Source organism: Pseudonaja textilis, chromosome 1, assembly GCF_049901715.1.
Source record: "Pseudonaja textilis isolate UNSWEBS1 chromosome 1, rPseTex1.2, whole genome shotgun sequence".
Taxonomy (NCBI): Eukaryota; Metazoa; Chordata; class Lepidosauria; order Squamata; family Elapidae; genus Pseudonaja; species Pseudonaja textilis.
Genome location: NC_141990.1, coordinates 17,717,119 through 17,730,862, shown reverse-complemented (window position 1 = coordinate 17,730,862; position 13,744 = coordinate 17,717,119). Strand labels below are relative to the sequence as shown.

The 13,744-nt window shown below is 39.3% G+C and overlaps 1 protein-coding gene across 1 annotated transcript in view; it reads right to left on the bottom strand.

Annotated features, from left to right (window-relative positions):
* Positions 1–3,148: 3,148 nt before the first annotated feature.
* The window catches only part of DHX33 (DEAH-box helicase 33), an 18,166-nt gene continuing 7,570 nt past the window's right edge, over positions 3,149–13,744 (bottom strand). Inside the window, exons 5-12 of the mRNA XM_026708698.2 lie at positions 12,553–12,738; positions 10,929–11,040; positions 9,819–9,978; positions 8,920–9,008; positions 8,345–8,472; positions 6,764–6,967; positions 6,019–6,105; positions 3,149–3,966 (exon numbers count right to left, since the gene is read on the bottom strand). Of these exons, the coding sequence (XP_026564483.2) occupies positions 3,652–3,966; positions 6,019–6,105; positions 6,764–6,967; positions 8,345–8,472; positions 8,920–9,008; positions 9,819–9,978; positions 10,929–11,040; positions 12,553–12,738 (1,281 nt within the window). The 3' untranslated portion in view covers positions 3,149–3,651. The remainder of the gene's footprint in view (positions 3,967–6,018; positions 6,106–6,763; positions 6,968–8,344; positions 8,473–8,919; positions 9,009–9,818; positions 9,979–10,928; positions 11,041–12,552; positions 12,739–13,744) is intronic.

Genomic DNA, 13,744 nt, shown 5'->3' with positions numbered 1-13,744 from the left:
TAGAATAGAAAATAGAGTAGAATAGAATAGAAAATACAGTACAGTACAGTACAATACAATAAAGAAAAGAGAATAGAAATGAGAATAGAATAAAATACAACACAACACAATACTAGGATTCTTTATTGGCCACCTGTGATTGGGCACTTGAGGAAATTGTCTTTGGGTGCATAAGCTCTCAGTGTACATACACACAACAAAGTGATAGGTCATAAGATACCAATTGGAGAAGGCAGAAGGAAAGATGAGAAGATGAAAAAAGGTGAGAAATGAGATGAGCAAGATGAGGATAATAGCAATACAGCCAACTTTGGGCATCTTTAGGTCTATGAGAGTGCTGTGGGAATTAGGTGTTCAGCAGAATGATGGCATAGGGAGAAATATCTTTATGTCTAGTTGCTTTGGCATGCAATGCGGTAGAGGGGCATCCTGAGGTGAGAAATTGAAACAGGAATACTAAGCGAGGAGAAGAATGCAACGCACTTTGACAATCTGTTTTGCCATTCACAAGAAATCCACAATTGCATCCCTATATCTAGATGAAATATTATATTAGGAAGTTAGCAACTAGTGTGATTGTGGTGTTTTTATTAAAGGTTACAAGATCCCACAATGCTGAGAATTTCCTTGCTGTGTTTTCGTGGGTTGATATTACTTCGCACTCAAGATCCATGCTTGTCCTAGGTTGGTCTTTTGTGTTATGTTTAGTGTGAAGCTCAAGAAACTCCCCACACCCCAAAATCTGAAAGTATGACAATGTATGACGCTCTTATCCCACAGACATGCTTTGACCACACACTGAAAATTCTTAGGATGAGAGTAAACTATCCAACCACCCATTCCGTCACTCAAAAGCCATTGCATTGTAATATATGTTGTAAATAGTGCCCATTGGGAGGATGGGGTCGTGTGCTTTTGTACTTCAAAGAATAGAATGGGGTTAAGTTGGAAATGCCAATGAAGTGCTTAGAGTTAAACTACAGGTATACCTTGATTTATGACCAGATGCCTAGCAATCATTCAAAGTTCTGACAGATCTCCCTAGGGATATTTATGATCCAGATTCCAAGTTCTGATGCCTCCTCCCTGTGTTCATGTGACTGCATTTTGGGTGCTTGGTAACCAGCTCACATTTACAGCCATTTCAAAGTCCCAGTTTTGTGACTGCAATATATGAAGGTTTTTTTGTCAGAAACTGGCAAATTACTTCTGATTTCCAGCAAAACAACACCATGCCCATTGAGGGAAAGCTTTAATGACTACGACAGCTACTTAAAAACTGTCCTGTTTGCTTTATGATCATTGTGTTCACTTAATGACCACATATATAAAGGCATAACCTACGACCGTTAATTTCTGGCTCAGTTATAGACATAAATTGAGGGCTACCTCTAGTGGCTGAGTTGTGTTTGAAATGGAGTCACAGGCTTTGCTTCCAGCTTGTATGTCACCACTCATTTCTGGAGGCTAAAGGCTTATCATTATGCACATTCTGCAGTGGGTCCGTTTTATTAAATGTTGAGTAATAATAATTCCTCCTTGAAAGAGATTGCAATGCTCTGATGAGGTTGAGAGCTATGCTAGCAGTAGTATGTTTTACCAGAAGGGTCAACTATGCCGGACAAGTCTTAGCAGAAAAACCAGACTAAATGTAATCACCTATTTAATATGGTGAGAAAATAGAAAAAGTCAACAAGGACCATGTCAGACATTAAGGTTCCTGGGTATCTCTTGACAAGGGGGTAACAGGACTCAGTTACCCCTCAGGATCTGGCCCTGTAGGATTATTGGACAAACAACCACAGACAAGATGAAAGCATACTGTGTTTGAAAATTATAAGCAATGAAGCAAAGCTACTTAAAGCAAATGTTTGAACACTGGAAATGAATTTATCTAAATTCAAGTGTTAGAAGAATAATTTGGAGCTCCATGAGCTGGGGTGATGCAAGATCAAATAAAAAAATGAAATAGAATTCTTTATTGGCCAAGTGTGAGAAATGGGGTCCAGAGAGTTGGTTTTATAGGGGGACCTGTCCTTGGTGTGAGCTTGGGAATGTAGTTTGTGAATGTGCATGTTTTAATGTGTGTCCTTCCTATGCAGATGAAAATGCTTCTGCCCTGGGCTTTGATCCTGAGTGGCATGTGAAATCCAGAACAGCAAATCACTCTCAGATGTGTAGATTCCACCTCTGGCATTTGAAAAATGCAGACAAATTGAGGCGTTTGTTCTTGAAAGTGTTTCAGAGAATGCTATTCTTGCAGCCTCTTCTGAAAAAACACCTAAAAGTATGCACCCTACTCTTGGATGTTTTTGGGAGGCTCCACAAGCTGTGCAAGAACACAGCTGGCTGGCACAAATTCTGGAGAGTCTAGAGCAGGGGACATTAACCCACGGACCACTATTGGGCTGTGGCCTATTGGGAACTGGGCAGAGGTGGACTGCACTTTCATTGACAAGAGGTTCGCTGGTCGTGAGTGTGCGCGCTGCCCCGTTTTGAGCCTAGGAGGCCTCCCTGCACTTACCTGGGAATCAGAATCAGGCACGTGGGGACTTCTGGGAGGGGTGGCGCGGGGCGAGCTGGTTTTCAGAACTACCATTTTGCCGAACTGGATGTAAAATTAACGTTTAGTTCACCCAAACCGGCTGAATCCCACCCCTGGATGGAACCTTTCAGTCTAAAGATTAAGCTATATATAGGATAGATTCACACATCATGCCAAGTCAAATTTGTTTTGAAGACATGGCTGGGTTCACATAACTCATTTATCCCAAATCTGACAATTCCACTATGGCTTATACTATGGGTCCACCTAGCACTATTTTCTTGGTCCTCCCTGATTGCTAGCTAACCTTCAAGGACTTCTTTGGCCCTTTTCCCTGGAGATGTCAGGGTCTTTGATCTAGGACCTACAGCCTGTAAAGCTGCTGTTCTAATACCGAGAAAAGCACAGGCTTTTCATTTGGGGAGGATCAAATCCAACATAATTTTTAGCATTAAGGAATCTATATGGTAAAAAACATCTGGTGAAACTACATTCCTGAGTAACCACATATACTTCCAGCCTTATTCCTCCCCCCTTTTAAACATTAGGCACAGATTGATATCAATGTTTGAGCATAAATTGAATAAAGGAGGAAAAAACACATTGCCATCCTAAAAATAAATATTATTTAAAATTATTTTTCTCACGTTACATAGTAATGGTAAGATGCAGTACTGAGAAAGTCTGTGACAAGGCAGTTTTCAAAATGTATAGATTTACCAAGTTTTGTCCTAAAAACATATCGATTTCTCTTTTCTTTACATGGCATGCTTTCTAAAAGACTGGAGACCAAGGCAGACTTTACTTATATGAAAACCTCATAATACATTTGGAATGGAAACAGAGGAGGGCTAATCACAAAGCATTTCAGAGAGGCAAAATCTGCCTGTGGCCTCTATTTATCTCTTCTGGGTAGGTAAAGCATGTGGAACATGCCCACTTAAGGTCCTATTCCAGAAGAGACAGTGAAAGAAACATTATGAGGTCCAGCTTACTTCTGCCAGCGGGAAGTCAGTTGGTAGAGCAACATTCCTGTATATTCAGTTAACCAAAGTCATGATCCCAGGTCCTGTAGGCAACTAATTTTTTTCCCCTTATCCCCAGTCTTAAGGTCCATTTTTGGCTGCTCTGAGCTTCCGGCGGAAGTATTCGGGGGCTGCGTCATATAGCCAGTCAGCATCCACCACACAGAGATCTCTCATGTAGCATTTGCTGGTGTGCAGCAGTTCATTGTACGCAACGCAGGCTGGTTTGCAATGGAAAAGGACCGAAGAAGGGTGAATGGCCACTGGCTGATGGGTATCTGTTGTGGCATAGGTGCCATCTGGCTGCAGCTCAGCTGTATACATGAAGAGGCTATAGGCCAGGCAACGGCGGACAGCCCAAGTATCAGAGCGGGAAGACTCCAAGGGTATCGAAAGCTGGATTTCAAGAACAAAAACATAGCAATAAGAACAAATCCAGAATTGAAGCTTTGGGATACCTCAGAGGCAGGATAACATTCTGTTGCCCTGAATGTTGTGGAGGCGCAGTGGTTAGAATTCAGTACTGCAGGCTACTTCTGCTGACTTCCAGTTACCTGCAATTTGGCAGTTCAAATCTCACCAGGCTCAAGGTTGACTCAGCCTTCCAGCCTTCTGAGGTTGGTAAAATGAGGACCCAAATTGTGGAGGCAATATGCTGACTCTGTAAACTGCTTAGAGAGAGCTGTAAAAGCACTATGAAGCAGCATATACGTCTAAATGCTATTGCTATTCTGGCTTACGGAATACATTAGGAATTTTCAAGGCATGCTAAGATTTCTTGCAAATATCTATATTAGTGGAAGTGGAGTCACCAAAAATGGACAAACTGACCAAGTTCTCCAGGAAACCAACCCATCATTCTTGGCTTGGTTTTATTTCTGGGCAATCGTATATATTTCTAAACAAAGACACTCATTCCCATTATTTTCCAATTGTGGGGGTCTATGGATCTCACAAGCTCATGTTTTCCAATCCCCAGCCCCAAAAAGTGAGGCCAAGAGCTTGTCAGATACCGCACTGCTTACATCTGAGCTATACCATTCTTTAGCATCAAATACAAACCTATAAAAACTAGATATATCTCTCATTACATCCAGGTACAGTACATCAATAGAAAGTGCTCTGCAATTATTATAACCAGACGACTGTAAGCACAGAAAAATACTTTGCCGATATATATAAATGACATGAATTTGCTTTATCACAGGTTATGTCACTGTTGGCCTGATAGCAATAATAAAAGACATGATAGTGATATTGATACTGATAGCAATAATAAAAGACATGGAAAAGTAATTTCTTGTTTTAATCCTGAAATCTAAATTTTCTGTTGTTCCTAGTGACCTCCATCTTAAGCAAACCTCTCCTATATGAGATAGAAACAGTTACAGTGATACTGTCAAATACAAACCCTAAATTGCTTCAAAACTATTATATACCTGTTTAGAATGATTTTAGGAAGGATTTAGGTAGGTGGGATATATTGCAATTATCTTTGTTGGGCAGGATTTCTTTAATCAAAATGAATGTTTTACCAAAGATGTTTTTATTTCAGATACTACTGATATTGGTGATGGATGCCTCATTTGAACAATGGCAAAGGGAAATTTTTAAATTTAAGTAAAAGGCAAGTAAAAAAAGAATTAAGTAAAACTATTGCAAAATGCTAGAAAGAGGAGGTTTGAGTTTATAGATTTAAAACTATTTTGAAACCAGTTGTTTGGCTTGGTTGAAAGAATACGTGACCCTCAAAAACAAGAAATTATTAAATTAGGAGAGCCATGAATTAAGATTGGATGGCATGCCTACTTATGTTATGATGGAAGTTAAAACGAATGCAAAATTCAAGAATTATTTTGTTAAGTGCCATTCTTAAAATTTGGAATAAATATAAAGTAAAGCTCTTCTCTAAGATACCTCTTTGGGGCCACCCCAGGAAGCCCTTTTTGTAGAAAGGAAATGATGGTGAGTCTAAACTGGTTGATGTATGGTGAAATAATGTATTTTATTCAAGCTGAATCTAACTTCAAGTCAAAAGAAGATTTGGATCAAAATTCAAAAGGATTGCTTGTCACTAGTTTCTACATCTACAATTGAAAGAAAAATTTCTTTCAGATAAGAAAATTTGTGGTTTTGAAGCTGTTAAATTTTTTTGGAAATTGTGGTGTGTTAATGATGAACATCTTAAATGTTAAAAGTTTATAAAATGCCATTGAAATTGAATTTAGAAAGGGAATATATTAAACATTGTAGGATTCAATGGGAAAATTGGTCATAATATAATGCTTAAGCAGGGTGAAAATATGTGGACCAAAGCAGTGAAATTTTCATCCACCCACACTAGTTTAAAATCTGCAGCATTAATAGGACTTTGATCCAGTTAAAAACAATACATTTTGATGAACACCTGATTCAACGTGAATCACTTTGAACTCTTCCAACATTTACCTTTATACAAATATCCCTTAGTTGAGCTCTGACATCTGAGACCAGCATCATGTTTCGACTGTTCACAAAATTTTCTTTGCACCATTCCTAAAATAAGCAGAAAAGAAAGGAGGACAAAGCAGAGATCAGGAACATCAAGTAGCAGTTGCTTTGGAATTCAATTTTGCAGAACTTCTCAAATCTCAATCCTCTATACACGAGGCACTGAAAGTCTCAGTCTATTCATTCCCTATACTGGGTTCCCTGATTCAGATCCATCATTCCCTCTCAAGGCACAAATCAGCATTGGTCAAATAATCTATAAGACAGGAATACTATCTTACCAAGTAGTACTAAACTCCACAATCAAGCAGTCAAGGAAGTATCAAGGAGAAAGTAACACCCACATCGTAAGGTGAGAAAATATTGCACAGTGGACATGCTAAAGATATAGGTTTACTTGTTTATTTCCAATATTTATATCCTACTCCAATTCTGACGTGCCAGGTAACTAATCCGAGAATAAAACATAAAATATAAAAGGAAAGGAAAGTAATAAAATACCTTATAAGGCAACAAGAAACAACAAATGGCTGAATGCATGCTTGAACCATGTAAGCAAGTTAAGGCCATCTGTACCAGGTGAGGAGAGAATATTCCAAATATTGGGGCGATCACTAAAAAGGCATGCCACCTGATTCATACAATGGGGGAGGAATCTTTTACAATCCAGCACTTGCCCAAAAGAAACGATTTGAAGTCTTACACGATTGCCACTGATGTTTTTGAAGGCCCGGTAAATGTTGAGCAAAGTGATGTGATCCCCTTCGCTGGAGATGAATTTCTTTCGGACGGCCTGGACTTCATCCCGACGGGAAGGAGGATTGTAGAGGACACTGTCCACAGAGAGCAGTGACACAATGGTCAGGATCTCCTCTGTACAGTGGAACCTGGGAGACATTAGGATCGTCTGCCAAGACAACAAACACCACACTTGAGCATACCACTGCTCAGTTTTGACACTCTAAAGCTCAGTTAGGTGCTCCCACCTGTTGAGTTCATGTACTACTACCTGACTGCTTGAATAAACCAAAATGGACAGGGATCCAGAGAACATATGACAGACTGCTCAAATACAAGTGTCTTTATGACTCAAAAAGTGAAAGAACAAAGTGTATGCCAGATACTTCAATGTACACTGTATCAAAAGCAAAGTTCAAAATATCTACTGCAGGACAGAATCACCAACACATGGTGAGGTAGAAATGCATTTCTTCACTAATGGAAACAAATACCAGTGCTTATTGGGAATTATTTCCTATAATGCTAATATTATAACTGTTACATCATGCTGGATTCTAATTACTCAGAGAGAACATTTACTGAATCAATTGCCAAAAGCGAACATCACAATAAGAATCAGCAAAGGTAAAAAATATCCATTGTTTTTGTCAATTCTGTTGCTGAAGGGTGCGGAGGATTTACAGGGAAATAACATAATTTAGCCTCCCTCCCAAATACTTGACTGAAATTTGTGTTTCAATCTGGTGCATAAATCTTGAAATGAGAGAAAGTCTCATTGGTTCCTCTATTGGATTCTATTCAAGGTCACTCCCATAAGAATCTTACACTTGATTTAACGTGTCCCCTTCCAGTTTATTATGTTATTTGGGGACTATTATTTTTCTCTTTTTCTCCTCTCTATTCAATATCGTTCTTGGATTGGCAGAACAACATATTCCTATCCAGTTTCAGAAGCAGAAAAGGATGGGCACAATTTTATATAAGCATGAAATAAGAAAGAATAGAAAGATGGTCCCAACTCTTTTAACCAGCATAACAAAAAATATCACATATCTCTGTGCCTCAGCCCATTCAGAAATTGAGCCAAACAACACATAGTGAAAAGGAAAAGAACTAAGGTTGAATTCAACTGTGCTTTCATGCATTTTCTACGCTGTGCATTTTATGATGACTTCTATGGGGTTGGTATGTACCAAATTTTGATAAATTCCATTCCCCACCATCCAAGTCAGAGCTGAAGAAGCTTCTTGGATGAAAAGTGAAACATCTTCACAGAAAAACAAGAAAGTCCAGCTGTGTCTGGAAAAAGCACCTTTGGGAGACCCATTCATTGTATAAGCTGATGGGTGAGCTCACACACCATTCGCCCCATCCCACCAACATGTTATGAAGTGCAATAAAACAATCTATAGAAACGTGATGTTCTCAACAAATTCAAACCCAGAGAAATGGCTGAATTTCAAAATAAAACTTTTTTAAAGGCGGGGTGGGTGGGGGCTAAGGCGCTTTTTCAGAGAAACAGAAACAAAAATTGACACGTTACTTTGGAAAATTTGGGCTCGAGAGGAAATGCAGCCATCTTTTTCCCCAAAGGTGTGAGGATCAGCTGGTCGTCTTTCTTTTCCACCGCACCCAGAAGAGCCAGTTGCTCGATGGCGGCCTGCAGCGCCTCTGTCAAGGCAAACAAAGATGAAGGTCACATGGCTGGCCTTTCCTAAGCAACAAACCTCCCGAGTCCCAGCAAGAACTAAGACAGTGTCAACAACTGTCGTGAAGGATCACCTGACTTCTTTAGCTCTACTTTGTACAGGGAAACCATGGGATTTATTTGTTGTGTGCCTCCTGGCCTTCTGCAACATTTCCTATAAGCTGAAAGTGTTGGATGCTTAAAAATTACAACATATCTGCTCCTTCATTGGGGTATCATGTTTCTGATTGTTCAAAAGGGTTTTCAAAAATATACTCTCCTGCTTTTCCAGATGCTCATATAATATAGAAATAATAGCTCTAAAGCTGTAAAGCTGTTTTAATCGACAGCCAACATCTCTTATTTTGGCTCCAATTTTTAACAACAATGAGAATCTTTATCCAGTTGCAACATGGTTGAGGCTTACTTACCTGGGGATGGCTTCGACACAAAGTCAAAGGTAAGGACATTTGGGATTCTCAAAGCCAACAGATGGAGCACCACACTGGCCAAGTTACACCTGTAGAAGCAAAGAGAGTTTCAAATGGTTTGAAACTCTACCAGTTCAAGGCAAGACACAATATATCAATAAAGAATTCATCTAGCTTGCAAAAATGGCTACTGCATCTTTCTTCAGCTTGTGTGCCCTCCAGATGTGTGGCTTTCAACATTCAGAATATCTTAGCCAGCATGGATGTTTTGGGGAATTCTGGGATTTGACCTCTGGTGGCCTTTCCTAGGTATGAAAGAACGTACTATGGTTTATCTTCTACTTTTCTCATCTTTCTACAGAGAATATAGCTCAAAATCAGAAATAAGAATTTAATGCTATAAAAGACACAAAGGATTGGGGTTGTATTTAGACAAATTCACATGGGATTAATTGGTCTTCTAGGATGTCCAGGTTCTGAGTCATGCAGAGGAGCAAAGTTTAAAACCAGCATATTTATTCTTAAAACAGCGGAGGAATGACTGAACAACAAATAACATCAAAGATAAAGAAAAATCTTTTGAAGCTTCACTCTCATCAAGAAATCTAACTTGTTTCCTTATCCACAGCCCGTCTCTATCCCAGATGTGCTTTTTCAAAAGGCAATTAGATTTTGTTTTTCCTTCAAGATGTTTTGCTTCTCATCCAAGAAGCTTCTTCAGTTCTGACTGAATGGTGGAGGATGGAAGGATTATAAATTCTCCATGGAGATTCTCAGTCATTATGACCTGGATGACTGAGAATCTCCACAGACAGCCCATCCCTATGTATTGATACGGTGCCTATGGACGACTGCCATTCTGGAAGCTTGCAATGAAACTTTACCACATGATACTTCACCTTTGGATCTCTGGTACTGTCATCTTATCAAACTTCTCAAATTCATCTTCTGTGTAGAGACGGTAACAAAATCCACTATCTTCTCTCCCGGCTCGACCAGCCCTTTGCCAGGCCTGGGCCTTTGAGATCCGCTGCACTGCCAGGACCTCCAGGCCGCTTTCTAGGAAAGGCAAGAAAATGGAAGTTTCTGCTTTTTGAAATGGAATTTCCTGTTGGGAGACCTTCTCTGCTATAACCCCTGTCCCTTTGGAACATTCTCCCTTCATAAGTGACAATGATTCCAATCCTGTTGGTTTTCGCAAGGCCTTGAAGACCTGGCCCTGTGCCCGGAGTTGAACAAAGTATGTGAAGTAAGTAACAGTATGTGAACCATACTGTTTTCTGGCTGTATTGATATCTATGATAACAATTTGTCTCAACTGCCATATATATTTCTTTTCATATTATACTGGATTTTTCATTGGTTTTTATGATTGTTCACTGATCAGGGTCACTTGCTTGAGATGAGTAGCTACAGAAAACAAATCCCTCCAAAAGAAGTGGGATACCCCTCCAAAAAAACCTAGGCAGAACCAGGATTATACACAAATTCAATTTAAACATTTGAATACGTTTAATAGTCTTCCTAAATATCTTCTCTTCTCTTGCCTTAAAAATTACATGGGTATGATAGCCCAAAATACGGGGAGCCACTTGCAGCTTTAAGACCTGAAATTCTGCACTCACAACTTAAGGTTAAATGGCTGCATTTATATTTTCATGTGATTTGCTAGATACTTATAGCTTAGTATAGCCTTGGTTTTCAAATTGACTTCAGCTGGTGTTGATACTCACCAACTCAATCCCATTATTCTCTTTCTAAAGCAGAGAAAGGGAGAGAAGTTACTTGTTTAAAGCTCAAGGATGACTCAGCCTTCCATCCTTCTGAGGTCAAGTAAAATGAGGACCCAGATTGTTGGGGGCAATATGCAAATAAGGCTTCTGCACTGTAAAGCACTACGGAGCGGTATATAAGCCTACTGCTATTGCCTATAACAATGTCTGGGACCTCCACCAGAGCCATACCCCTTCAGAAATCTCTGTGCAAGGCCAAGTACTACATATACATACGAGGTGTATATTTCTTTGCTTTGACCATCCCTGTGTCCACAATGTATTTTATGCCTGCAATGGTGATGGAGGTCTCTGCAATGTTGGTGGAAAGAATCACTTTGCGATAACCCTGGTAGAAAAAGAACATTGCTCAGTTTTTTTGTGTGTTTTTTTTTAGCTTTTCTAAGATGTTCATTATTCAAAACAAGCAAAAGTAGATGCAAATATTGGGAAAAAGCAATAAGTCTCTTAGTTTGGGGTATAAGGTTGTAGGCCCTCCAGAAGGACATTTTCAGTTTTGAAGGCTGAAATATATAATAGTCTTATTATAGGAAACTCATGACTTGATTTCAAATAATACTTTCTCCCATAAGTACTTGCCAGGTGATTACCTTATTCCATTCCACATCAAGTTACACAAGTGGCAAAAAAAAAAGATCCTTAGCCATGAGCATCACTTACAGAAATCTTTCCAAGGGGACCCACAGACATTCATGTCTCTTTTCTAATGTCAAGACATATCTTCTTTGCCTGGACATTTTCTACTTATAATATTTTAAATAAGGCATTCATACTTTTCTGTGCTGCTTAAGGTGTTTTCACTGCTTTGTTTTATTGTTTTTAACACTTTAAATCATACAGATAATCCTTGACATACAATCACAATTGGGACCAGAATTTCTGTTGCTAAACAAGGCAGTTGTTAAGTAAATCATGTCTGATCTTATGTATTTTGACACAGTTGTCAAGCGAACTTATCTGTACTTAAGAACTTGCTTATTGGGAGATTACAAATAGAATAAACAACTGCACTATAAAGACATTAACTGCTGTAAGCCTTGTCAGAATGGCTTTGAAGGATCTTCAAAAAGGAGGTAAATTGGCCATGCACAACGTGTGGCCTTAGGATCACACATATAATGATCACGGTCACTAAATTTTAATGTTTCTGTTACAAAAAATGAAACATTTGTCAAATATTGGGAAGGTAAACAGTCTCTTTGGAATCAAGCTTGGCTCCCACTGTCTAAATCAGGGGTGTCACACTCGCATTGTCACAGCATCGTTACGTGACGTATCAAGACTTTTTTCCTCTTCGCTAAACCGGTCGTGGGTATGGCCAGCAAATGACTTATCCGACTTGCAGGCCGTGGGTTTGACAGCCCTGCTCTAAATGGACAGATATGGAAATAGTTTGCTAGTGTTTTTTCCTAGTACTGTATATGTTTTTCAAATTATATTTTGCAGCCCAAACTATACCTACGGCCCTTGGATTTCCTGAGGTCTCTTTTCCAAGTAATGACAAGAGATGATCCTATTTAATTGTCTGGCAAATGCTAGGTACTAGGTCAACGGAACCAAGCATATGGATTATATTTAAATAATATGAAAGAATTTAACTTGAATCAAAATTAAAATGTAGTTGTTATTTTAGGCTCAGTTTTTTGGCATGCAACTCTGGCATGTCATATGCATCCATTATCTATCTGTGAGCTATCTATGCCAATAATTCAAATTAACACTTCAGCAAACTTCATTTTTAAGGTCAGTGCTGTCCACAAAGAGACGGGAAGTCAAGCTCATATTGAAAGAGAGTTTACAATTTCATTGTGATTTTCCACAGCATGGCTCTGGTTCTTACCTTGGGCGCAACCTGGAAGACCCGGAGTTGCTGTGAATAAGGCAGAGAAGCATAAAGGGGCATGACCACCATCTGAGGGCAACCATATGGAAGATGTTTTGCAATGTCCCGACAAGTTTTAGTCATTGCTTCAATCTCTTCCTGGCCTGTCAGAAACACCAGGATATCCTGAGAATAAGGTGCTTCCTTTATAGAAAATAAAAAATATATATTTACATTAATCTTACAGGTGAGGATCATAACTCAATGGCTCCAAAAGCAACTGATTTTTTGGTTCAGTTGTGATTGTGGAATACCCTCACTTTTCTCATCTTCCTCCAGATCTCTTGATGTGCTGGTACTTAAAAAAAATCTCTGCACTTGAGGTCTAACATTTCAGAGTTTGTGTTAACATGTCATAATCCTGTTGAGTCTGTATTCTGAACATTGCCGTGGTGACATAGTGGTTAGAAGGCAGAACTGCAGGCTAATTCTACTGACTGCCGGCTGCCTGCAATTTGGCAGTTCGAATCTCATCAGGCTCAAGGTTGACTCAACCTTCCAGCCTTCTGAGGTTAGTAAAATGAGGACCCAGATTGCTAGGTGCAATAAACTGACTCTGTAAACCGCTTAGAGGGGACTGTAAAGCACTATGAAGCAGTATATAAGTCTAAATGCTATTGATATTGTTCCCCATAACCAAATCCATTACAGGTAGTCCTCAACTTATGACCACAATTGGGACCTGAATTTCTGTTGCTAAGCAAGGCGGTTAAATGAACTACGCATACTTTTATGACCATTTTGCCAAGATTGTTAAGCAAATCATTGCAATTAAGTGAATCACATGGATATCAACTGAATCCAGCTTCACCCACTGACTTTGCTTGTCAAAGACCTGTTGGGGAAGGTCATAAATCGTGATCACATGACCCAAGATGCTGCAACTGTCTTAAACTCATGCAGGTTGCCAAGCACCCAAATTTGATCATGAGGTTATGGGGATGCTATGTGATGGTCGTATGTTGGAGGGCTATAGGTTTGAGGGTTGTAATTCACTTTTTTTCAGTGGTGTTGTGATTTTGAACAATCACTAAACAAATGGTTGTAAGCCAGCTGTACCATAAGGAGCAGAGACTTTATTACTGCTATTCCAAAGTTTCTGAATGCCCAGCCTAGTGAAGTTTGGATCTGGTCTCCTTTCTCTATTTTC